The sequence below is a fragment of the Peromyscus eremicus genome, chromosome 1 (genome assembly GCF_949786415.1).
Source record: "Peromyscus eremicus chromosome 1, PerEre_H2_v1, whole genome shotgun sequence".
Lineage (NCBI taxonomy): Eukaryota > Metazoa > Chordata > Mammalia > Rodentia > Cricetidae > Peromyscus > Peromyscus eremicus.
In genome coordinates, this window is record NC_081416.1 from 110,487,303 (window position 1) to 110,513,621 (window position 26,319).

The 26,319-nt window shown below is 40.5% G+C and overlaps 1 protein-coding gene across 5 annotated transcripts in view; it reads left to right on the forward strand.

Annotated features, from left to right (window-relative positions):
• Positions 1–26,319, forward strand: part of Tmem135 (transmembrane protein 135) — a 207,130-nt gene that overhangs the window by 30,834 nt on the left and 149,977 nt on the right. The window contains exons 1-2 of one of the 5 annotated variants that reach the window (XM_059271754.1): positions 13,274–13,344; positions 16,956–16,989. In XM_059271754.1, coding sequence (XP_059127737.1) covers positions 13,280–13,344; positions 16,956–16,989 — 99 coding nt within the window. In that variant the 5' untranslated portion in view covers positions 13,274–13,279. Of the gene's footprint in view, positions 1–13,273; positions 13,550–15,117; positions 15,334–16,955; positions 16,990–18,608; positions 18,652–26,319 lie in introns of those variants that run through there. The other 4 variants (XM_059271761.1, XM_059271744.1, XM_059271733.1 and 1 more) reach the window with 4 other exon arrangements.

Genomic DNA, 26,319 nt, shown 5'->3' on the forward strand with positions numbered 1-26,319 from the left:
TGTCCAGAAGTCCCTGCTCTACCTCCTGCCTAGCTGTTGACTGGGCAGCCCTTTATTAAACCAGTCACAGTGACCACAACACGTGGTCACTGGTGAGTGGTCCTGTTTGCTTGGCTGATGGCTTGAAATTCAGGCTATTGTGTGCCTTGCTGCCTCACTGCTCATGAGAGAGCTCAGAGAGCCCATGTGATGGAGCTTCCGACCCCTTAGGCTTCCAGGTGTGAATGACGCTGCCTTAGGCTTGTGCGCATTTCCGAATGGACTTAATCTTTTCATTTCTCTGGTGAATGAACCCAGCTGTAGACTTGCTCGCTGACCTGGTGTCATGTTTAACCTTTTGAGTAACTTCGAGGTGTTTGCTAAAGTGGCTGCTGGTTCCGGTTCCCTCCAGCAGTATAAGTTCTTCTGTGTAGTGTGAGGTGGTGTCTCTGTGTGGCTCTGATTTGCATTTCCCAGATGGCTAGTGATACCAGGCTTCTTTTGATGCATATCTTCTATTAAGAAATGTCCTGCTGCTGGGAGTGCAGACTTGTGCAGCCACTTTGAAATCAATATGGTGGTTTCTCAGAAAATTGGGAATCAATCTACCTCAAGACCCAGCTATACTTCTCCTTTAGGGCGTATACCTAAAGGATGCTCCATCCTTCCACAAGGACACTTGCTCAACTATGTTCATAGCAGCTTTATTCATAATAGCCAGAACCTGGAAACAACTTAGATGCCCCTCAACCAAAGATAAAGACACAATGGAGTGTTACTTAACTGATAAAAGCAATGACATCAGGAAATTTGCAGGCAAATGGATAGAACTAGAAAAAATCATCCTGAGTGAGGTAACCCAGGCCCAGAAAGACAAACATGGAATGTATTCACTTGTAAGTGGATATTAGCTGTAAAGTAAAAGATAATCATGCTATGGAACACAGACCCAGAGAGGCTAAGTAACAAGGAAGGCTTAAGGGGGAACACAGGGATCTCCCTAGGAAGGGGAAATAGAATAGGTTTCTTGGGTGGACTGGGGGCAGATAGGGTTGGGAACAGGAGTAGTCAGGTGGCGGTGGGGATGAGGGTGGGAGGTGGGGTGAGGGAGAATATACTGGGAGAAATTACTTGAATTGGGGGGTCATTTCAGGGATGAGGTGGAAACCTAGTTGCAATAGAAATCCATGGAATCTATGAGAGTAATCTTAGCAAAGATTCCTAGCAATGGGGCACGGGGAGCCTGAACCAGCCTTCCTCTGTAACCAGGCAAGGCCTCAAGTGGAGGGACTGGGACACCAACCCAGCCACAAAACCTTTGACCTACAGTTTGTCCTGCCCGCAGAGTGTTCTGGGACTGGAGCCAAGCAGAATTGTCATCAAAGAGACCAGAGAGACTTCATCCAGCAACTGATGGGAGCAGATGCCGAGTCCCACAGCCAAACGTTAGGCAGAACTCAGGGAGAGGGGGAGGAAGGCTCTGAGGAGCCAGAGAGGTCAGGGGCACCAGGAGAACATGGTCCACAGAATCAACTGACTGAGACTCATGGGGGCTTGCAGAGATCAGGGAGCCTGCAGGGGTCTGACTTAGATCCTCTGCGTGTATGTTAAGCCTGAGTAGCTTGATGTTCTTTTTTTTTTTTTTAAATTTTTTGTTTTTTTGAGACAGGGTTTCTCTGTGTAGCTTTGCGCCTTTCCTGGAACTCGCTTTGGAGACCAGGCTGGCCTCAAACTCACAGAGATCCGCCTGCCTCTGCCTCCCGAGTGCTGGGATTAAAGGCGTGCGCCACCACCACCCAGCCTATAGCTTGCTGTTCTTGTGTGGGATTCCTAACAGTGGGAGTGGGGTGGTTGCTGACTCTTTTGCCTACTTGTGGGACTCTTTTCCTTCTACTGGGTTACCTCATCCAGCCTTGATGGGATCGTGTATGTCTGATCTTATTGTAGCTTGCTGTACTGTGTTTTTGGTTGATGTCCCTGGGAGACCTACTCTTTTCTGAGAGGAGGCGGAGGAGTGGTGGGTCTGGGGGAAAGGGGAGGTTGGAGGGAGAGACTGGGGGGAGGGGAAGGAGGGGAAACTGAGGTCAGGATGTAATTTATGGGAGAAGATGAGAGGAGAATAAAAACAAAAAAATATCATTTTGTCATTGGATTACTTACTATTTAGCTATTGAGTTGCAATTGTTTTTAGATATTCTAGATGCAAGCTTTTGCATCTACAGTTTGCAAATATTCTATATATTTGTTCTATGTATTTGTCTCACCACTTTCTTGGGTCATGTCTTTCAGAACACAGAAAAATATTCTTTTTTTTTTTTTTGGTTTTTCGAGACAGGGTTTCTCTGTGTAGCTTTGTGCCTTTTCTGGAACTCACTTGGTAGCCCAGGCTGGCCTCGAACTCACAGAGATCCGCCTGCCTCTACCTCCCGAGTGCTGGGATTAAAGTCGTGTGCCACCACCGCCTGGCTCAGAAAAATATTTTGATTAAGGCCAGGTCATCCTTTTTTTTTTTTTTTTTTTTTTTGGACAGCATGTTCCTGTACAGTCCAGACTGACTTTGAACTCACTGTGAATACCAGGCTGGTCTTGAACTTGTGATTCTCTTTCCTTAGTTTCCTGAGTTCTGAAAATACAGATATGCCCTATCATGCCTGTCTCCTTTTTAGTAACCTTTTGTTGACTGTGTTTTTGGTATCATGGTTAAGAAACAGTTAGCAAGGGGAAACTGTGATTAGTGTGTAAAATAAATGAAAACATTTAATAAAAAAGAAACAATTATCAACCCAAAGGTTTACTCCTGATTTCTTTAAGAGCTTTATAATTTTACCTCTTACATTTGAGTCTTTTGTCTATTTTGAGTTAATTTTTGTGTATGACTGGAAGTACAGAAATATGTTTTACATTTCATCCTCTATATACTTATGACTTACTACTCCATGTAAATGTCATTGACCTTGTGTCCTGATCCTGACTCATGACCTTGCTGCTCTCATTTGTTCTGGGAGTCACTGGTACCTTCCTACAGATGTTACCTGCCAATGGAAAAGCTTTATTTCTCTTCCAGTCTACATGTATTATCATCATTCTTGTCTTACTGTGTACAGTCTCCTAGCCCTGGTCCTGATGCTAGCAAATGGCACTCAGTCTTTTACCATCAACTGTGATGCTGTAAGCTGTAGTGTTTTTATGTGTGCATTATCAGCTTTATAAAGTTCACATTTAGTCCAATATGTTCAGGACCTTTATCATGAACAGATAGAGTAATTTGCTGTATGGCTTTTCTATGTCAGTATGTTCATATGGTTTTTCTTTGGCTTATTTATAGTGTTTTTTTAAAATATGAATGAAGTTGGGATTGTTGATGATGTTATCTACATCTGGATTTCTTAACCTTGGAAATATTGACAGATTTTCATCCAGAAGAGTGCTTTATGGGGAAGACTGTCTTGTGCCTGAGCCTGTACATGCTGTTGGCTCTTTCTTCTTCCTCACCTTTGGGAAAGTCTCTGGATAGTGCCAAATGTCCACCTGGGGCAACTAGTCCTTGTTGAAAACTAATGATCTGTTTCTGGTCAAATTCATTGGTCTAAGTTTATCACTTGCTGAGGAACGTGTAAGACCTCCAGCTGTGGTTGGAAATTGTCCCTGTCTTTAAATGAGTGTCTACAATGGTTTTATCCTTATGTCCTTTTGGTGTGCTTTTCTCAGTATGCTATGGTCAGTGTCAAGTGTCCTCCTGCAACTCAGGTATTTTCTTGTTGTGAATTGTCTTTTTCTTAGCTACACAGAGTCTGCTCCTAGCATTACCAGTCATCCTAGCATAGCTGCTTTTGCCCCTGAGTGCTGACTGGATGTATTGTCTATGTTTTTAAATTTAGGTTCAAGCATCTATGCCTTTCTTTGTGTTAAAGTCTTTTTTTCCCTCAGATAGCTTGTAGTTGAATTTTTAAACAACATTTATTCTTGACTTTTAATTAGATTATTTAGTTCATTAACATTTGGTTTATTTTTTGATGGGGTAGGTTAGCTCTGCTATTTTATTATTACTTTAATTTTTTTGTGTGTTTGTGTTTTTTCTTCCTTTGCATTACTAGGCCACTTTAAGACTTTATTTATTTATTTTTGCTTGCTCTGTCACTACAACACAGGCCTTTAACTTTCCAGCTTCTCAATGTTAATATTTCACCACCTCGCAAAATGTAGAAACCTATCTGGGTCCAGTTTAGAGGCTGATTATGCGGTATTTAAGTTATAACTTCATCTTCTACAGTATTAAGTGGAGTTGAACTACAGTGATACCAAAGTCAAAATGTGTAAGGAGGTAGCAGTGTAACATCCAAGGACAGGAAGAGTAGATGTCTGGACGTTAAATGATGGTGGGATTAGTATCCTTAGTGTTGTTTTTATGCTCACTTTTGATGGGTGGTTTTTTTAAAGCTTTTTTCTTATATGTCCTTTAAGAGGGCTTTTTGCATTAATGTTTCCATCTTAGTCACCAGTTAGTCACACAAGATTCCTGCTATTACAGACTATGGGCTATTTTAAATAGTAGTTGAAGTGGTTTGCTGTTTGTTTGTTGCTTTAAAAGCAATCAAATACTTTATCTTCTTTTTTAACTGCCTTTGTTACCAGAAATTTTGGAAACTCCCACTGAGTCCTGTGACAGTCGGGCTCCACTTTGGCATTCTTACTCATTAATGAAAGAGTTTAAGGACAGACTGAAAAGGAAGTTTGAGGACAATTTTATTAGAGTTTGAAAGAAAAACCCCAGGTTAGGCAAGCTGTAAACGTCGGCCGCTCCTGGGAGGAGGGAGATGGAGAAGAATGGAGAAAACCATGCAGTTTAGGTTAAGTGGATGTGGAAGTCAGCCACTTAGCAGACTGCAGCCACAGATAAGGAAGCTGAACATTAGAGAAAGCGTGAAAAAGCCCAGAGTATCAGAGAAAGCGTACTTAGGCTCTGGCCAGCATCTGAAAGAAGACTAAAGAGAAGGGACAATTATGCCTGTAAGATGGGCTGACCCCACAGAACCTCTTGACTGTTTATTTGTAGGAAATTCATTATGGGGAGGGAATTCTAGGAAGGAAAAGTACATTAGCTCATTAAAAATGGAATTCTTCCTTCTGTTTCTTTAGGTGAAGGTGAAACCACTTTCCTAGGGATGCTTCTGCCTTCCTGAGGGGTGGTCCCTTATCCAGGTCATTGACCCGCCCAACCACAAGGCTGGGTCTCTATCTAGACCAGAGGCTTTATTCTTTTGGTCTGAAGGGAATAGTTTTCCCTTAATGGGCTCTTACTGTTACATTGGTATTACCATGTGGCTGAAGAAGAAAAATCAAACTTGTACGTGATAAGATTTTTACATAATTGAACTGTGTGAAATCTGTTGATTTATTTCCATTGTTTACTAGGTGATGAGATTTATGATACTGGGAAATAGCTCTGTAGGGTTTTGTGTTCAGAGCTGTGTGTGCAAGCACAACAACTATACCTGGTTGGTTCTGTTCAAATTTCCAAGGTCCTTTGTTTTTGCTATCTAGGAATCGAACTAGGGCTTTATCTGTGTTCACCACTGAGCTGTATTCCCTGACCAAGTTTTAGTTCTTTAATATTCAAAGCCTAGGGACATTTTAAAAGCAGTTGTGCAGTTGTTTTTGCTTTCTTGTTTGTGTGAGTGCATGTGTGTAAGTGTGTGTGTGTGTGTGTGTGTGTGTGTGTGTGTGTTCAACTTTAAAACTGAGGAAAGTAGATTTTTTTTTCTCTATAAGCTGCCTTTGAGTTTTATTTTAAAGAAATTGGTTCAGTGCTTACCTAGAATTTTGTAAGAGTTAATGTAGTCACCAATTTTGCCCCGAATAAGTACTGTTTATGTGTTTTCAGTTTAAATTAAGGATATCTTAAATAGCAAGAGCCTCAATAGCTTATAAATAATTTATAAAAGTGAAGCTTTACAAACTTCAAAGTCATTATTTTTAGTACTGAAATAAAACATTATTATTGTTATTCCAGGAGGAAGATAGACTTGTAACTGTGGTTTTAGTTCACAGAGAAAATTAACAATGTACTGGTAGAAGCAGTCAGTAGGCAGCCAGAAATGTGATTAAATTTAGGGGAAAGGTAAAATAAAGTTGGACGTTTCTGTGCACACTGACATAGGAAAGCCCAGGAAAGAGGCTCTCTGGGTTTGTGTGCACACTGACATAGGAAAGAGGCCGTCTGGGGTTGAGTGCACACTGACATAGGAAAGAGGCCATCTGGGGTTGAGTGCACACTGACATAGGAAAGAGGCCATCTGGGGTTGAGTGCACACTGACATAGGAAAGAGGCCGTCTGGGTTTGTGTGCACACTGACACAGGAAAGCCCAGGAAAGAGGCTGTCTGGGATTGAGTGCTAGGAAACAGAGTGCAACTGAGTCTTACTTTCAGTATATATTCTAATATCTTTGAAATAGTAAAAGAAATGAAGAAATAGGTTGTGTAGGAATAGCACTTGGTGCTTTTCTTTTTTTTTTTTAAATAGTATTATTTGTATTCTTACATTTTAAAGCTTTGGCAGTGAAAACTTTATGATACACGCACTTGGAGCTCAGATGTGTAATTAGTTTTGCAGTGGTGCGATGCCATTATAGAATGTGAATCTCTTGTCTGCATTTTCTGTATACACGGTAGGTATCTGCAAATGTGTCTTTATTTTCTTATCTGTCCTCCCTTCTTTCTTCTCCCTGCCCCTTCTCCATCTTCCTCCCATATCCCATGTCTGTCAGTCCACCCATCCTTTCAGAGCTAAGCTCGCTTTGCCAATTAGTTTCTTATACCTAGGAAGAGAGGGACCCTGAGTGAGTCCTAATCACATCACTATGAGCTTCTGAGAGAGCTTTGAAGTTCTTTCCAGGGCTCCTTTAAAAACTTGTGCCACAAAGAACTGGGTTCTTCTTAGCTCAGTTGGAAGTCTGGTAACATCTAGCTTACCCCAGGAGGGCTGTTAAGAAGGGGCTTTTTCTCTCTGACTCTAGGAAGTGCCTTGTGGTTCAGAAAGAAGTTGTTCTGATGGATTTTTCTTCCTTCCTTTTTTTTTTTCAGAATTGTTGTGGAATTTGCTTTGATATTTAGTTTTACTTTGGATAAGTTAAAAACCACAGTATGCTTAAAGATGGATTAAAATGAAAACCACTCTCATTGTAAGCACACTTTTGGGTTGAGTTATTAAGCACTATAGTAGTTAAGAAACATGTAAGCAGACAGGACCGAGATGAAAAGAAGGATGTAATATGCAAATCAGAGTTTGGTCTGTAAGTTCTTTACATACTTGTTTCCACAAGGTTTTGCCACCAGCCTCTGGGGTGCTTGTGGTGCTCAGGGAATTCTGTCACAGAATGGGGTCCCACATTCTTCATTTAGACTGAGAGTTTGTCCTGCTCGTTCCTATACCTTTCAGGGGAAGAACAGGGAAAACTTTCACTGTTTGGGAACTGTCTCTCTGTTTCTGCTTTCTCTCCTTTTCTCTGTTTTTCGGATGTAGACATGCTTTATATGTGTATTTAATAGTAAGATGTGTATGTATTTAGAATTGAGAAGTTAGGTTGTTTCTGCTGGCTCCCCAGTAACCTCAGGGAATATATTATCCATTATCATTCAAAACCTCGGGATAGGCTAAAAAATGTATGCAGTAAAGTTTCAAAGTGAAACACTGCTAGTCCTTCACTGAGAAGTGGTGATAACGCTGCTAGAAGATACCACTGTTTAGGATTTGGGCATCATGTTCGTCTAGTTTTGAATCTGCAAAGTATTACAGAGATTTAATTTTCTTTTTTCCTGTAGGTGTGTTGATGTTGTGGTTGCAGGGTTAGTTGATGTGGCAGTAGTTTAGTATAGCTGCTAAAATTCTGTGTGCTAGCTTAAGAGATTTCTTCCCACCAGAGAAAAGAGGGAGAGGGAGAGAGACCCTGTCTCAATTAAAAAAAAAAAGACATTGGGGGGTGAGTGGGAGGTGGGTGACTGTTGGCTTAGTCTGACCTTTGAGTAGGTGCTTAAGAGGGAGGAGTTACGGTTGCTATTCCTTAATAGCATTCTTCTTGATGATCTTGACTTAAAGTCCTCAGGAAGCCCCGAGGCCATGGCCCAGAAGCACCAGGAGAAAGAGGTTTTTGCGGAGCCCACTGTGGTGGTGCCTCTGTCAGGACATCAGGACTCTCTGTGGACCTTGAGATACTTTAATTCTCAGGACTCAGAGACTTAGCAGGGACCTCTTCTAAAGGTACCTGCTGCCTCATTGAGCTCCCTGGTCCTGAGTACACACAGCTCCCACACCTAGCCAACTCTTTGGATCTGAGCCGTGGTCCTCCAAGTAGTCCAGGATCACCTAGAGACAGAGGTGACTCTGATCAGGAAGTCACCTTTCGAAGAGCGAGGAGTGGACCAGGACATCTAGAGAGAATGGGCTGAGTACCCAGAGGATGGGACCCTTGTTTTCTTTCCATTTGCTGGTAACTGCCAGGGAAGCCCTGGAATCCCAGAATGACGGTAGTTGGAGGGAAGGGCTGGGTCCTCTAGTGACTTCTGCCACCGTTGCCCTCTCCGGCCTTGGGAATGAGGAGTTGGAAGAGGAATATGTAGGTTTTTTTTTTTTTTTTTTTTTTTTTTAACTCTTTGGGGCCCCACCACCCAGCTACTAAATAAATACTCAGAGACTAATTCTTACTTATGAATGCCCAGCCTTAGCTTGGTTTATTTCTAGCCAGCTTTTCTAACTTAAATTATCCTGTCTCTCTTTAATTACAGTTTGCCTCTCGGCTTTTTACCTTTATTCCATATATATTTCCTTCTTACTCTGCTGTTATCTGTGGGCCTGGCCCCTGGTGTCCTCCTCTCCTCCTTTTCTCTCTCTTCCCTTTTTCTCCTTATATTCATTCTCTCTGACTGCTAGCCCCGCCATCCTTTCTCCTGCCTACCTATTGGCCGTTCAGCTCTTTAATAGACCAAGCAGATGTTTTAAACAAGCAAAGTAACACAGCTTCACAGAGTTAAACAAATGCAACATAAAAGAATGCAACGTATCTTTGCATCATTAAACAAATATTCCACAGCATAAACAAAAGTAACCCATCTTCAACTAATCTTCCACAACAGGAATATGACTACCTCTTAAGTTTCTCAGTGATTTTTTTTTTTTTTGTCATATGTGTCATGTGGGAAGAAAGCCCCATTCCAGAGGCAGGAACACCACTTTCTGAGCAAGGAAGATACTCAGGATAGTGGGTGCAGAGGACCCAGGTCTCCCTGTTGATGTCCACTGGGCTGAAAATGAAGTCAGGCAGATAAGTGCAGAGGCCTGGGACTCTGAGGAGTGGAGGGACTATGTCAGCTTGGACAGATAAGCTTCTGGGTTGATTTTACTGCTTGTATGGGCTGGAGATTATGTGGGAATTTGTGGCTGTATCATTTATGCATGTAAGCAGCCAAACTGCTGTGATCTGGATCTTCCTTAGTCTGGGGGGGAGTCTATACAGAGATTGCATGGGGGGGTGGGCCCAGGTCATAGTATACTTTTCGATTTGCTTTCTCTTAGGGTTTGTCTACAGGTGGGCTGGAGGTTTCTGGTGGGATTAGGTGACCTGTTAGGCTGGAGGCATAAGACCACTTGGCTCATCTTTTGGCTGTAGTCTCCAGCCTTGCATTGTTGAACTCTGCTGAAGGTCATGGCAGCAGCTGGTAAGATTAGTTCAATGGGCTTGGCTGGAGTTGTCTTCAGTCAAGCAGAGGACGACTAGGCAAGGTAATGCACTTGTAGCAAGTGGGTGCTGCTGCTAGTGGAGGAGTAAATGGCTTGACTTTTGACCATGTCTGGGGTTCCCGAGGATGATGTAAACATTTTCATGTGGTGAGGTTGAAGGTGTTGAGCTGAAGGTCTGTAGGCAGCTGGCAGTGATGGTTCATCCTGACAAAAAATCATGATTCTAGGCTGAGGAGGCCCTGAAGGTTTTTGGGACTTTGTCAGCAATCCTAAAAGACAGAGGAATAGGCGTTGAAATGAACCACAGAGAATGAGCAAGCTGTTCAGTGATTGAGTTTCTGCCCAGGCTACAAGATGACCTCAAGTGTAGAGGACAAGCCCCCACACTTATTTACCCCAGGAGCTCTTGAGGAATGAGGGATAAGAGACTTAGAAGTAGAGAAGGGACAGAGAAAACAGAGAGAAAACACAGGATTGTAGTTGAAGTTTTCCTGTGTCCCAGCCTGTCAGTGGTCAGGACAAATCTTTCTCTCCCACCAGTCCTGCAGCCACTGAGACCCAAGTAAACACACAGTGGCTTATATTAATTATGAACTGTATGGCCCAATGGCTCAGGCTTCTTGCTAGCTAGATCTTACATCTTAAATTAACCCATTTCTACAAATCTATATCTTGCCACGTGGCTTATGGCTTACCGGTATGGTATCTTTACATCTTGTTTCTCATGGTGGCGGCTGGCAGTGTCTCCTGACTCAGCCTTCCTGTTCCCAGCATTCTCTTCTCTGCTTGTCCTGCCTATACTTCCTGCCTGGCTACTGGCCAAACAGCTCTTTATTTATTAACCAATCAGAGCAACACATTCATAGCATACAGAACATCCCACAGCACAAAGAGAGACTCGGGTAGGCCTGGGTCTTTATCCACTGGCCCAGAACTTTATTCCAAAGATCTATTTATAACCATGCCAAGGGGTGGAGCAAAAGACCTCCCTCTTGCTAGTTAGACCCTTACAAACACCTGGTACCCAGGCCCGGTGCTGGGTACAGCCACTAGGAAACCTAGTGGGCTCCAACAGGTCCCCCTTCTTTATATTTTAAAGGAAAAATTCTTGATGCAACCTCATCAAACTTAAAGACAAACAGGTTAACATAATTCTAATACTAATATTGCTATGCATAGTTACAATTTTCTCAATCTTACATGTTAAAGCAAACTTTTAATATTTCTTGCTAACAAAACGTAGGATAAACTTCTGATGTATACTCCTTAAACTTAAATACTTTCTTAAACCATGGTGCATCAATATCAATAGGTTAACATAACAATTTCTACAAACCTACTCTCAACCTGCAAACTTACTCTTAACCTACAATTTAGAACTATATAAAACATAACATTAATTCACCCAAGTAACACAAAAATATTTTTTAAATTAAATATACTGAGGTATATTAACACTCCCCTTTTCTTTAAAAAAAAAAACCTCTATTTAAACAGTTCCATTATTACATAAACAGTTCTATAAGTAGTTTGTAAGTCATCACTGTTGATAGAGTCTATATGTAAATTCAAACTGTCCCATTGTAATGAAGTCATTACTGTCCATTTTATTTTTTAAGTTCAAAAGTCCAAAAAGTTTTGGTACCATTCCTAAAAGTTCCTTTGAGCGCTCACAGTCAGGGCCTGGCTTGTCAGCTGCCCTTCAGTCTGTGTATAGCTGTCAGAATCGTAATGACTGAAGCAAACAGTTCCAAGTAGAAGTCCCACAACCAAAACGTCTCAGTTCAAGCAAGACTCTCTGCAACCTCGGATTTCAGCTACCGTTGTGCTTTGCAGTCTGTACCCTTCCGTAACCAGTCCCGGACCAGGCTAGAGAGCTTCACCTCATAGCCACACAGGCTCAATGCTCCTTCAGCTGCCATGAGCTGAAACTGTGGCCTTCCCACAGCAACCCTGGCTTTGGGAGGAAAACTCATTACCTGCACCGCTGACAGTCCAAGTGCTCAGCAGACTGGTCCCTGAATCCTCCATACGCTGTCCTGTTGCATGGCTGCCTCGCTGCAGGGAGCTCCGGCTGCAATCAGTCTCTGCAGTTCCCACAGAGCCTCAGGCTGGCTGTTCAGCCTGGGGTACGGTTCTGTTCTCACCTCCATAGCTTCCTGCTTTCCAACGCATCTCAGCGGCCTCTGGAAGCAGTCTGAACTCTCTGCTGTTCACCATGCTGCTCTGCTCGTTCTTCATTCCGCCTCCCCCAGGTGATGCAAACCAATGGGCTTTCTCGGCCATTTGCCTTTCTCTTGGTGTTGTGTCTCAAAGGTTGCAGAATCTTGCTGTTCATCTCTGCAGGGTTTCCCAAATTGCTGCTTGTTGTTAGCCTCTCTCGTGGTTTAGCTTCACAGTCCAAAGCCTGCGGACTCACTCTTGGCTTCTGCTGCTTGAGAAGCTATCACGGTCCACGGGTCTCCGCAGTGGACACTAGTTTCTGCTGCTTCTTTCTGAAGCTGGCAGTCTCTGGAGCTGCTTCTTGCTATTATTGGTGGTTTCTGGAACTGCCAAGTCCATAGTCCACTGTGGACATTGCTCTCCGCGTCCAGGCTGGAAAAACCTACTCTAAATTACTTTTTTTTCACCATATCCTTAAACCTAAGGCCTATATATTCTAAACCTACATTTCTCTGACTCACTTTATACTAAATCTATGACCTATTTAAACCTACATTCTATAAATTTTTTTCTACCCCACCTTACACTTCTAAGTTTTTCCTGCACTACATTGTTATACTCTATCTTCCTTATTTTTTATAGAGAGCAGAGAGAGAGAGAGAGAGAGAGAGAGAGAGAGAGAGAGAGAGAGAGAGAGAGAGGAGTTCCAACGCTGCAGCCATGAGGCATTTCACTGCCTACCTATACACCTGAGAATAAAATACCGTTCGTTGCCTTCATTTTTCAATTCCTTATAGGCATGCCTACACTCGCAACACCCCCTACAGTCCTTTTGCCAAGTCCCTGGTCCTTGTTCATGGTGCCCATCTGTGGGGGACCAGCCTCCACTATTATTTACCCCAAGAACTCTTGAAGAATGAGGGATAAGAGACTTAGAAGTAGAGAAGGGACAGAGAAAACACAGGGTAGCTGTGGGTGGGCCTGGATCCTTATCCATCAGCCCAGAACTTTATTCCAAAGGTCTATTTATAACAATGCCGAGGGGTGGAGCAAAAGACCTCCCCCTTGCTTGTTAGACCCTTACAAACACCTGGTACCCAGGTTCGTGGTCCAATCAACCTCTTGTACAGTCCTGCTGGGTACAGCCACTAGGAAACCTAGTGGGCGCCAACACTCAAGGAAGCAATGGATATTGTCATGTGTAGCCGATGTAAAGGAAAGTGTTAGAGATTTGAGATGACCATGAACCTAAGAGAACCAGATACTGTGCTGAGTGTAATTGGCTACATCCATCCAGCTGAGGAGGGAGACTTGGGCAGATTCAAGCGTGTTGGGCCTCATGATCAGTGACATTATTCTGATGAATGGAAAGATCTATGACATCACAGAGTGGACAGGATTCCAGCATGAGGGAATCTCCTGGATATCCACAGAGTTCCATACCACATCTCAGTTGGCTCTGGGGGACCAGGTACCAGTGGTTGGCAGAGGGCCACCCCAGGATCCCCTCCTGCTGACTACAGGGTTACTTGAGCTGGATCTTTCAAGTACCCCCCATCCACATGTCCTGAGGGAACTTCTTTGCAGCTACTCGTTGTGGCCCGAGGGCCACTGTACCTCCCAAGCTCGACAGCACAGCACTCCAGAGAGAAGACAAACAGAAATGTCGGAAGAAAGTGAGGCAGCCTTTCTAGGGTTGACAGCCCTTCTCCTCCTCAAATCAATGTCAGGAGTCAAAAGGGTTGTGTTCAGCACAGGAGGGAGTTGGACTTCTTAATTTTTAAGTATTTTAAAAAGGGGAAATTTAAAGTTGTCCTTTCAGTACTCATAGGAAGTCCCTAGTCTTTGGTGCCCAGGAACTGATCTTGTCTTCTGACAATACCAAAGAAACAGGAGGTGGCCAGAGCTAAGCCTCTGGGAGGGCCTGTTGTCCGGTCAATATGTTCCTGAGGTGTGGGAACTGGGGTTTCCCTGGCATCTGTCTGCCTCTATCTTATTTGTACTCAGGGCAGATGGCCTGCATGCCTTCTACCTGAGCATATCTTAACTTCTTAGCCCATTACAGAGGTCTTCCCTCTTTACTCTGGCCTACCAGCCAGAAGAGAATAAGAAAGCATAGGACCCTAATTTTGGAAAGACAGATTTCAGAGTAGAAACTGAAAATTTCCTTTACTTTTCATCTTATGAGTAAATCACCTAACTTCAGGCTTGTTATTGGATGGCACAAATTAATAATTTTTAAAAAGTCCTTGGGTAAGGGAGAAGGATAGAGGGGTTTCCCAGAGGCCCTCTTGTGAGCTAAGGGTTTATATTTTAAGTTTGTTGAAATTTTATGTACATAACTGTTTAAAGCCAGAGGATTATCTTTCTGTAAATGTATAATTGTCAACTTGAAAAAAGCAACCTTATAGACCTTACCATGTCTTAAAACATTAAAAGATTGTATGTGAATGTGTTTGCACACACATGCTTATGCATTGAGGTTAGAGGAGAGCTTTCAAGGGTAAGTTCTCTCCTACTCTGAGAGACTGAACTCACATTGTTAGGATTGGTGCCAAGCACCTTTACCTGCTGAACCATCTCTCATCTGAATTTGTTTAGCACTGCTTGTATGTATGTAATTTTAAGGTTGATGACTTGGTATTGGCTAACCAATTAGGGGCCCATTCCTGGGGAAGACTGATTCTCCCTCTGCCAGCAGTTCTTAGTTGTCTGTAGTTCTTTGTCTAGGGATGAAGCCCTGTGAGTTCCTCCTTCCACATCACTGTGTCTATTGGTGTTGGCCTTGCTTGGGTCTTATTCACCCTGCCATATTGTTGGATTATCATGGGTGAAGCATGTCTGTCATTTATAGTAGCTTTCCTGTTTCTCTGGCCTTTACAATCTTTCTGCCCCTTCTCCCATGATATTCCCTGAGCTTTAGGACAGGAGTTGTGTTGTAAATGTAGCCATTGGGACTTGGTACCACCCAGTCAGTTGCTGTCAGCATTTTGAACATTTTTCTGCAATGGTCTCCATCTATTGCAAATAGGAGCTTCTTTGGTGAGGAGTGATAGCTACATAATCTGTGGATATGAGAGTATTTATAGTGCAGTTAGGAATTATGCTGGTTTAGTTAAGTGGCAGTTGTAGGTTCTTCTCTAAGATCCATGGCCTTGCCAGCCCAGGCAGGCTTCCCTCCTGTGTCATCAGGCCTTAGGTCCAATTAGATAGTTGTTGATTATTGCCAAGATATGAGTGGATAATTTATTTTCTTTAGACAATTTTATGTTTAAAAAATGTCAGCATATAAGTGCTGTGGGATAATGCTTTTGTACATTGGTTTAATAAAATGCTCATTGGCCAGTAGCCAGGCAGGAAGTAGAGGTGGAATAAGAGACAAGGAGAATTCTGGGAAGAGGAAGGCTGAGTCAGGAGACGCCACCCAGCTGCTCAAGGAGCAACATGTAATGGGATGCAGGTAAAGCCACAGAACATGTGGCAATATATAGATTAATAGTTATGGGCCAATTTAAGATATAAAAGCTAGCTAGCAAAAGGCTTGAGCCATGGCCATGCAGTTATATGTAATATAAGCCTGTCTATGTTTACTTGGGGGACGTGAGTGGGAGAGATTTGTCCCAACCGCTAGCAGGCCAGGACACAGGAAATCTTCTGACTACATATAAGTAATTCTGTTTCTTCATTTTAATGATAAAATACAAGGGAATGAAAGTTAATTAGCACTTTTTTCCTAAATTCATTTCAGCAGTTTTAAGTTACTCTCTCAGTGTAGTTTTAGAAATATTAAGAGTTTTAGCTATTTTAAATAACGAACAGTCAAGAATGTATATCATAATGACATCAAGACAGTTGCATGCATAAAATTAATATGTAGATCTGGCATGATATTTACATGAGGGTGATTGGGTACTAGCAACTTGTTTCATATATCAAGTACGTTTCCTGTGGGTCCTAAAAGTGCTTGTTGTTCAGATCTGAGCAAGGTTTTGAAGTTTTGATTTATTGTTTGCACTCTGTCCCCGAACTCTTCCTTATTTTGCATGAAACCTTTTCTCAAATGCACTAAAAGTTAAATAAGTGACCTAAAAGCTGTCATTATCTTTGAGATTGTACCTGAGGTCTTGTTAAGTATGTTTGGTAAAAACATTTCTTTTTCTGTAGCTGTATTTAGAGAACTTTCGTCTTTTGGCAATAGAAAGTTCCTTTGCTCATGACTGCTTACTTAATAATGTGATAAAGATCCAGGTGATTTAGTAGAATTTGTAATCAGTTACAAATTGATTATTATTGTTTATGTACAAATTGAACAATTGCCTTTATACAAAATAAAAAGATAATCTGATGCTTTGATAAAATTGCATTTAGTCAGAATTGTTCTGGCCTTGACTTTTTGGCAAGGTAAATTTTTAAGAATTTCTTCTTACTGAATTTTGGATCCTCTAGCACAGTGTTTCTTAACCTTCCTAATGCTGCCACCCTTTAATACAGTTCCCCCAATTGTTATGGTGACCCCCAATTGTTAAAATTATTTTGTTGCTAGTTCTTAACTGTAATTTTGTTAGTTATGAATCATCAGGTAAATATCTGATATGCAGGATATGTGACTACTGTGGAAGGATCATTTGACCCCCGAAGGGGGTTGAGAACCACGGCTCTAGCACAATCAGGCTATAGTAACTCCTGTCTGAAATACTAGCTACTCTGCAGGGTTGCTTGAATCCAGATATTTGGGATCAGCCTGGCCAATATAGTGAGACTCCATCTCAAAAAGAAAAAAAAAAAACTCTGACATACAATAAAGATTTTAGTGGGTTTTCTAATAACAACAAAGCAATATTACTTGAAAATATTTAATGACAAATAAGTAGAATCTTATTATTTATTATTCTACTAGAACTACTAAAGAATCAATGTAGGTTCAACTCAGCACATTAAAAGGACGGTTCAACACAATCTGCCTATTTTCTAATATATTTGTATTAGTATATTTTTCTACCCCTGGTAGATTTTTTGATAATGATAAAGTGATTATAAAATCAGATCACAGCTTAATCTTTCTGTTTTTTAAATTATTTACAGGAGAGGGCTGCTCACAATTTATATGGCCAACTTGGTAAGTAAAGTTTTTTTTTTTTTAAATGGAAGAAGGAAAACCTTGACTCTGAGACTGTTCCCTGTATGTTTCAGAGGCTAGCGTTGAATGGCTGGGAGAGCTTAATATCATCTGGTACATTTCTGTCACAGAGACTTTCACTTATTGGAGAAGGGAATTAACTCATTGCCATATGCCCTTTGCAATTCTTCTTTTCTAACTTTAGATCTTTGTTGGGTTACATGATGGCACCTGTATATTCAGCTCTCCCACTCCCTATTTATTTTGTATTTTGCCTATGCTGTTGTTTTTAATAGGAGAAATGATTTAAGGATTAGTTGTCATGATAAACCTTTAATGTTAAAATAGTAGCACTACTAATCTTTAAACACAAGTGTATTAAGATAATCATCTAAATTCCCAAAGAATGAAATCAGTGTCATGTGGTCTGGATTATAGTCCACATATAATCCAGATGCTGCTACCATCTTCACCAGTTCACTTTTTAAAAGCATTTTTAATAGTTAATAGTTGATAGACACCATTAGGTATAGTTTCACTGAGAATACATAATTTTTTCTGGAGATAAGCTCCTGAGTTGTGTGACAAGGCCATCCATTTCAAGTTATGTTTTCTGTTACCTTTCTTGCCAGTACCTGGCAAAAGCCTCTTCAGGAAGGAGTGGGTTCTTCTGGCTCTTGGTTTGAGGGCATACAGTCCGTTACACTGCGGAGGGCATGGTGGCAGCAATGCTGGGCAACTGCTCTGTCATATGGTGTTTACTGTCAGGAATCAGAGTGAGATGGGTTTTGGTATTCAGCTTGCTTTTTCCCTTCCTCATTTTGATTCAATTCGTGACCCCTAAAATATGAAGTAGATTTGCCTTCCTCAGTTAAATTTCTCTGGAAACATCTTCGCATACACACTCAGAGATACATCTCCTAAATGACTCAAATCCAGTTGTGCTAATAGTCCATCACATGTAGAAGTTCATTTCAGTGATGAAACAGTTCAGCACCATGCTACTGTATTTGAGCTGACTATGCTGGATGCCGCTAACTTTACGAACATCTACTGTCTAGCGAAGGAGTTCCAGTGAAATAATAATGAATGCAAAAAAATGTAAACTGTGTGTGCCATGGGAGCTACAGTAAGAGTGGCACCAAACTGTTGTGTGGGAGTAGGGGCCTCATCCTTTTTGTGTCATTCTACCCATATCTGCCCATGTAGAGTGAGACCTACCTGCAAGGTCCATGTGATGTGAGAGATGTCATATGTCAACAAAGCCTAGGGTCTGAAGTTGGCTAAGTTATTTAAAAATATCTACTGTAGGAACTCCAGTGTTCCTAGCTCTTCTAATTGCAATGAAAAAGAAGTTCCAGGACACCAGGAGAGCAGAGACCAATTAAAGGATTAATTTTTTTGTCTTTAGTCTTTTTGAACAAAGACTTCTACTCTGTAAGCTCTGTCCAATTAGGTTCTTTTACTGTTTTATGTCTCATTGTCTTATAACCACCTAAGCAGAGTCTGACTTGAGTAGAATTTGAGAAGTATATGCTGAATTAACAATAATTTGCTAGATACAGAATTCTAAGCTGGCAGTGACCTAAAAATAATAATCCTGTTTTTGTTCTGTGCAGACACCTTTTGGAGTCTGTTGTCAGTCTGGCTTTACTGTTTAAGGTAATCTCTTTTTCCCTCAGTTTTTAAGATTTTCTTTTGAAGAATTTATCCTGGCAAGGTTGTTGGTGTTTTGAAATCAGGACTTAGTTTGCTTTTTTAGTTAAAAACTGCTTTCTCTTGGTCTCAGTATTCAAACCATATTTTCTTCTCCATGTTTTCTCATTCACTTTTCAGTCTTTTTCCACTTTTTCATCTCAGCTGACTCCTGATTGTATTTCGTATCCTTGCCTCGATTTAATTGATCTGTTTACCTGTGTGTGTATATTGGGAACTGGAATCTAGGATATTGTTTTTAATATGCTCCTTGGTCCACTTTAGCATTCACTTTGAGTGATGGTTTTGTAACTTTAAAAAGATGATATGTATCAGACATAATAAAATCTAGAAAAACATATAAAATCAGTCAGTATATTTCTTCTTTCTCTCCCCATCTCCAGGAGGGGCTTGCTGTGTAGTCCAAGCTGGCCTGAAGGATACTATGTATTCCAAGCTGGCCCTGAATCCTTAATTCTTCTGCCTTAGGCATCCAAATGCTGTGGTTCTTGGCATGGACCACACCTGGCCATACCACTTTTTCCATTGTTCATTGTTTATACATTTTTCAGTTCTTCATATGATGATTTTATAATAGGACTTTTTTATGACTAGAAAAAATAACATATTCAGTCTTTCCTTTTGCGTTATTGGTCAAATATATATTTGAAATTATAGGTAGTTGGAATAGTTAAAATTGTAATTGAATGTGCAGGTTTACTCTGTTTCAAATTAAAGACATGGTGGTGGCGCATGCCTTTAATCCCAGCACTCGGGAGGCAGAGGCAGGCGGATCTCTGTGAGTTCAAGGCCAGCCTGGTCTGGCCAAGTGAGGTCCGGGAAAGGTGCAAAGCTACACAGAGAAACCCTGTCTCAAGATAAATAAATAAATGAACAAACAAATAAATAAAAATAAAAAAAGACAAATTCTAAAACATACCCAGTTATACAATTTCTATTAGGAATGAAGACTTCATAACATTTTGATGTTGATACATTTACAGTAATTGTAGTTGTCTTCACCCCATTTTCTTGACAAGAGAGAACTTGTATCTAAGCTAGGTCTAGAGCAACACCTGGCTCTCTCCTTACCACTTTAAATGTCTGCTGTTAGGAAGAACTTGCCTGCACCTTTTCAGGACATGGCACATGGACATTTCTATGTGTTAGTATGGCTTCTGAGCCTTTGTCATAAGTTGGAATGGTAGTGTATTGATGGAAAGCACACTTTCATGGGCCACTAGCAATCAGTTGTCTGTAACTAGAAGCAACTGGAAAATGAATGAATGAATGAATGCATTTTGATAAACTCAAAGTAAATATCTACTGAACTCAACCAGCACTAAGCTGGGTCCCAAAATGTCTGTGCTGTTCACAAAAAGTGAAATGTGACATATAAATCAGAATGTAATGTGGTAGTGATTTAATATCTCATGGTTAGTTTTGCAGATTTTATGAAAAAATGTGACTTTGAACAGATTGTGTAAGTTTTTTCTTAAGACTTGGAAGGATCTTATGCCTGTTTGCCCTTGTTATCCTCCCTCCTCTCTTTTCTGCTTCGTTCATACTGCCCCCTCTGGTGAAGCATGACAAGCATACATCCTCTGTGGGACTTGGTATCAGCTCTTCTTGATCTCCAGTATCTGCATATCTTGCTGTTTCACATTTTTGAGACTGCTGAAATGTCACCATTGTAAGGGCTCTCATACCTATTCCACATAGAATAGCAGTCCCCTCACATGTGTGCAACCTAGCATGTGCATTTTACTTTTTTCCTGTGGAATTTATCAACATTTGATGTTTCCCCCTTCCTGTTTTACTGTCTTCCTTTCTGGGCATTTAAGCTCCTGTAAGGTTTGGGCGTTGCTGCACTGTGATTGGAGAAGTGCCTGGTGAGTACTTTGTGCTGTAAGTTGCTGAATGGATTTGTTAGATGAAGTGTTCATCAAAAGGAATAATTTTCAGAAGGGATTTATTTCAAACTTTGCTGTATTTGACTTCTGTTAGTATGATATTTTGATTAAAAGATTATAAATACTAAAAGTTGGTGGTTGTGGGCCTCAGGTGAAACTGAGTATGAACACTTCTGTTTTGAGCTTTGGAGAAGGAGGAGGCCTTGAAGACAGTTGTGCCACAGACACATGTTATTGTTGGCCTTGGGATTTCGTTTTTACCTTCCCGAGTGTCACCAAGTTGTGACTAAAGGTTGGGGTAAGGCAGGAAGGATAAGAAATATATTGAGCATTTACCATATGATAGATGCTCTAAGTTGGGATTGCCAAATTAGATCAGTTACTATTTTAGCCAGTCCACAGAACCACAAAATTTAATGCACTAGTGTGATGACTTGACCATGTCATGAGAATGCTTGTACTATGTAATTAGGTGTAAATGTTGATAGTTGTTTGAGGTGGTGTTGCAGGCAATAGGTAAAGAATTGTGAACTCTACCTGGGGACATCTCTGCTGATGTTTTCTTTGTAGCACAGGGTTGGCTCTCCTGATGTTTGCATTGTAGAAATGTTCTCCTCTGAGGTCCTTTGTAGCTAATCTCAATACTGATGATATTTGTCACAGTAAGTTTTAGTTGTTAAAATACAGATTTGTGTAGCTTTAATAATAAGCATTAAAAAAACAGACTTACAGCAGTAGAACTAATATTTATTTAATTCTAATCTGTTTAAAATATTTTAGAGTGGAAATGTATACTTAAAAATACTGCTTTCTAGATTTCCAAATTGACAGTGTATTATTTGACAAAGGTCAGATTAATAAAAGGCATATTAAAAATTATAAAATAAATAATCAAATATTTTCTCTGGCTTACTCCCAAAAGAACAGCAGTGAAATGATGGAAAATTTTCTGATGCCAAAAGCAGTTATCCACATGAGTGCCAGCTGCTAAGATTCTGCTTTGCCACACTGATTTAGAACACATAAGCTATGCTTACATTCACATGAGTTTTATTATGTTGGTTGTGCAAGTGACTAAGGTTTCTAGTCTGTCAAGATCACCATATGCATCAGGTGTTGTAAGAGATGTCGTCTTACTTTATTTTTAGCTTAATTCTAAGAAAAAGTATTTCAGACATGAAAGTTTAAAGTTTCCAAAAGGACCTGTAGAGAAGGCTATTTAAAGTCTGATATTCTTTTTCTTAGAATTAATCTGAAACCTAAAGAGTAAGACTTGACATCTCTTACCACACCTGGTTAGCATATGATGATTCTGAATGACTTCCAAAAGGAACCTTTGTTTTACAATTTCATTTATGCCACCAATCATTTAATAGTGTGTTCATTTTAAAATTATAAGCATGTATATATATGTATATATATATATATGTATGTAGACTCCTATAGCATTCACTTTTCAATGTTAAGCACACAGTGTCTTTGAATAGAGCATCTGTATTTAATATTTTAAACATAAGGTTTGCAAATGTTGATTCAAGTTTTATTATAAGACCACTTCAGTAATTAAATTTAACAAATATTCATTGTCAGCTGTGCTGGGCATATAAGGATAAGAAAGATTGTGAAATAGTTGGAGAAACTTGATAGATGAGCCCAAAAGAAATACAGTGATAAACATTATCTCAAATTACTCCTTTAAGCCTCACCTTTTGTGCCATATGCATCAAACATTCATCTAGTGGTTTAAACCAGAAACTCAAGAATTTTAACACTTTGTTTCCCTTTATACTCCTGGTCGAATCCACCAGGAAGTCATACTCTACTCACATCTGTTCTGGACTTTATCATCTTCCTTCTAGCATAGTTGTAACCATCGTGTAAGATCTCTCTTCTCTCATGAGCATCCAGTAGCATGGCATCCTGACAGTCCCTGCATTCTGTTGTCTACACAGCAGCTGCATGTTTAGAAATGGTTTGGAGCATGTTGATGCTATACTTGAAATTTAGAATGCCATGCTGCTCTTGCCAAACTCAGATACCTTCCTGTGGCTCCTGAGGTCCTTTGCCACTGCTTTTTCTAATTTTTCTTTTCCTTTGTTTCCCACCCCCCCTTTCTGTTAATATTCAAGGTCTGTTAACTCCTTACACTCATTTATCTTTTGATTTGGAAATCTGTTACTCCATATTTTTTTGTGACTGGTATCATCTGATTTACATCTCAGTCCAGTATCAGCTGCTACTAGTTAAAGAAATTTTCCTTCACTTCTCTAACTCATACTCTTTTCATATTATTCTTAATATTTTAAAAATTTTGTGTATGTGTGCGTGTGTGCATTTGCCCGTCCAGTGATGTACATGTCTAAGTAAAAGGACAACTTTTGAAAGTCAGTTCTCACATTCCATCATATGGGAGCTTAGTATCAAACATCATCAAGCTTGGTGGTAATTCAATAAATAATTATGACTATAGCTTGAGAGCAAGTACTTATGAAAAGTTCTCTGGGTGTGAATGAATAAAGGCTAAGAAGGTAGGCATTTTTAGATCATGTTTTCTGGTGAGAGGATAAAATGTTTTGGAATGTGAACAAACATTGTTTTATATTCTAGGGAGATTATGACTTTGGGAGATAATTTTGTTCTCTGCTTCTTGTCCTGTGTGGCTGCTTGGATAATTTCTTCATTCTAGGAACTTTATGGATAGAGATTGAAATCTGAGGCCAGTAGAGGACCTATTCTGATTGGTTTGGCAGTTTACTACAGGGTCAGCTGGACCTGCATTGAAAAAAGGTGCTATTTTTCTCTTGGGCATGCATTGTTATCATACCTAGTCTTTGTGTATCTTTGCTTTCTGCTTGGCATGGGGAGATAGTAAAGATGCATATGAAATGAAAAAATCAAATGTAATGAAGCTCATTAATATGAAATAAATGAATCTAAAAGAAGCTGATGTAAAGAAGAATTGTATATGGGATATAAGTAAAAACAACAAAGAAAATAGTACAGGAGGTCAGAAAGGAAAGACAAAAACCCCAAAGCAAACAAACTGACCCCCCCCCAACAAAACAAAACAAAACAAATGGAGAAACAGTCTCTGTTGACAGGTTAAAGAGCATGTCAGGTTGGGATATTTGTCCTTCCAGAACTCACATCGACATTGAATTGCATCCACAGCACTATGAAGGTATTTTAGGTCATGAGAGCCTTTCCCTCAGCAGTAGGTGAGGGCCTTACTGAAGGATTGGGCTTGTGGGCGTGGATTTGCTCCCTGTGTGCTTCTCTGTGTCCCTTCTGTTGTGTGTGTGCTGTGTAATGTCTTCTGCTATATTATGAGGTGCCAAGAAGGTCCTTTCCAGTGGCAGTAGTTTTTTATTTTTGGCAGTATAATTTTCATACATTTCTCCCTTCCCTTTCCTCCCTTCAAACCAGCCCATGTGCCCCTCCTTGCTCTCTTTCAAATACATGGTCTCTCTCTTTGCCCACTAGCTGTTATTGCATGCATATATGCATGTGTATATACATAGATATTGCTAAATATAACCTGATCAGTGCATGCAGTGTCCCTTGTATGTATGTTTTCAGGGCTGACCGTTTGGCACTGGACAACCAATTGGTGTGCTCTTCCCCGGGGAAGGCCACCTCTTCTGCTTACAGTTCCACAGTGAGGCTTCGTGGGCATTTCTCTGGAATGTCTGTCCTTGTTGTCCTTGTTCAGGCTGTTTAGGCAGTTATGTTGGTGATACTTTATATGTGTAGTTTCTGACATTCCAGGGAGACACAGTCTCACTCCCGGATCCTCTGGCTCTTATAATAATCTTTCTGCTCCCTCTTCTTCAATGTTCCTCGAGCCTGAGGTGCGGCAGTGTTTTGTAGAGGTATCTTTGGAGCACGGTGCTCCACAACTCCGCATTTTGAGTGGCTGTGGTTTTCTGTAGTGGTTTCCATGTGTTGCAGAGCTTTTCAGCACTAGAACGTTGAGCCAGTAAATTCCTGTTCATTATAGATGGCCAGTGTTGGGTTTCTATCAGAGCATTACAGAAGGCACTGAACAAGAGTTGCATGTCCTCATCACTGTGGGCAGCCCTTGGTGTCCTGTGCCCAGTTTGTCTCCACAGACGCCCTCTAAGGAACAGGAAAACGCAGAGTCCTTTTTACTAGCTGCTGAACATGAGTGTTTCACTTCTCTCTTTCGCATTCCCTGATACAATCCTCCATTGGAGGTATTGGGGTTTCTTGCTACAGCTCCTGAACCCTCTGACCTGGCCCTTGGGAGTGAAGGAGGAAGGGAGGAGCTACATTTTCTTTTTCCTGTGGTGTTGGGTTATGGAAATGTTAGGAAAGGGTTAAAAGGAAAATTAACATTTCATGGGTGTAACAAACAGGGTTACAGGGGTGTGTGTGTGTGTGTGTGTGTGTGTGTGTGTGTGTGTGTGTGTATAAAACTTATCTAAATGTACTCGTAATTGTAGAGTTTATTCTTCTAACTGCTATAAAGTTGTTAAAAATTCATTTTTACAGCGTCAAAAATTTCTCCAGCATTGTAGAGTTTTTCCATGCTCTAGCAGTAAAATATAGTCAACTTTTGCTAGTACAGTTTTGGGATAATTTGAAATACCAAGTAATTTATTTGGCCATTGCTACTATACTGTATGTCAGGTGGCTTTTAAATTCTCTGTGTTAATGAGATAAAGAAGCAAACCATATTGGGATAAATTTTATTGACTGACAAACATATTTCCTTATTGGAGTGAACAACAGAATGCCCTTGTGTTCTCCTGACACCTCCTCTGGTTTCACTTGTCAAATTATCCAGCTAGGTTTTGTGTGGACAGAGGCTGTGCAAACACTCTGTCTCACATGGCAGATCTGTAGCCTCATAGAAAGACCTACACATTCACTTCCGTTCTTGCTGAGAGAGCATGGGCTGAATTCAGTTCTTCTGCATTGGTCATTCATGGCCGTCTAGAAATAGTGCTGTTGTGGCAGGGGAGAAGTCCCTCAAGGAGAATGGAGGTGTTCCAGCTCACATGACAGCAACCAGAAAAGAGTGAAGCATTTAAGAGCATGGCTGGGAGTAAGATGAATTCCAATTTCAGTTCTGTCTCGGTATTTCTGTGATGTCATGAATCATTCCCTGAAGTAAGAAAAGAAGAGAAAGTACATTTGCTTATCCACAGAACAATAATTTTAACTGCTTTTGAAGTATATATGGATAACTAATGCACATGCATCGAGATACAGACACACAGAGACTCTCTCTCCTCTCTCTCTCTCTCTCTCTCTCTGTCTCTCTCTTTAAATTCCAAAATGCACCAAAGAAGAAATAATGTATAGGTGGCTAGCATTGCAGACTCCTATTTATAATATGAGGTCAATATTTCAAAACAGTTGCTGATTTGAACATGCTGAAGATATATACTTTCCTGAACTTAGATATTCACTTTTATAACACTGTATTCTTTAACTAAATCTGAATAAAACAAGTTATTGCTAATGAAAATTTTAGATTATAATTTACTCAATACATGTTTGGCAGGTGTGTAGACCAGGACTAGCAGATGATTCTCAGTAGCAAGGACTAATGCTATACTTAATTCTTTATTTCCCTCTCCCTGCGTTCCCTAAACAGTCCACAAAATACTCAGGAAAGGTGTACATTTTCCCTTAATTTTTATTTTTTGTTGTAGAATACGATTTTTTTCTTCATTTTTCTTTATTAAGAAAT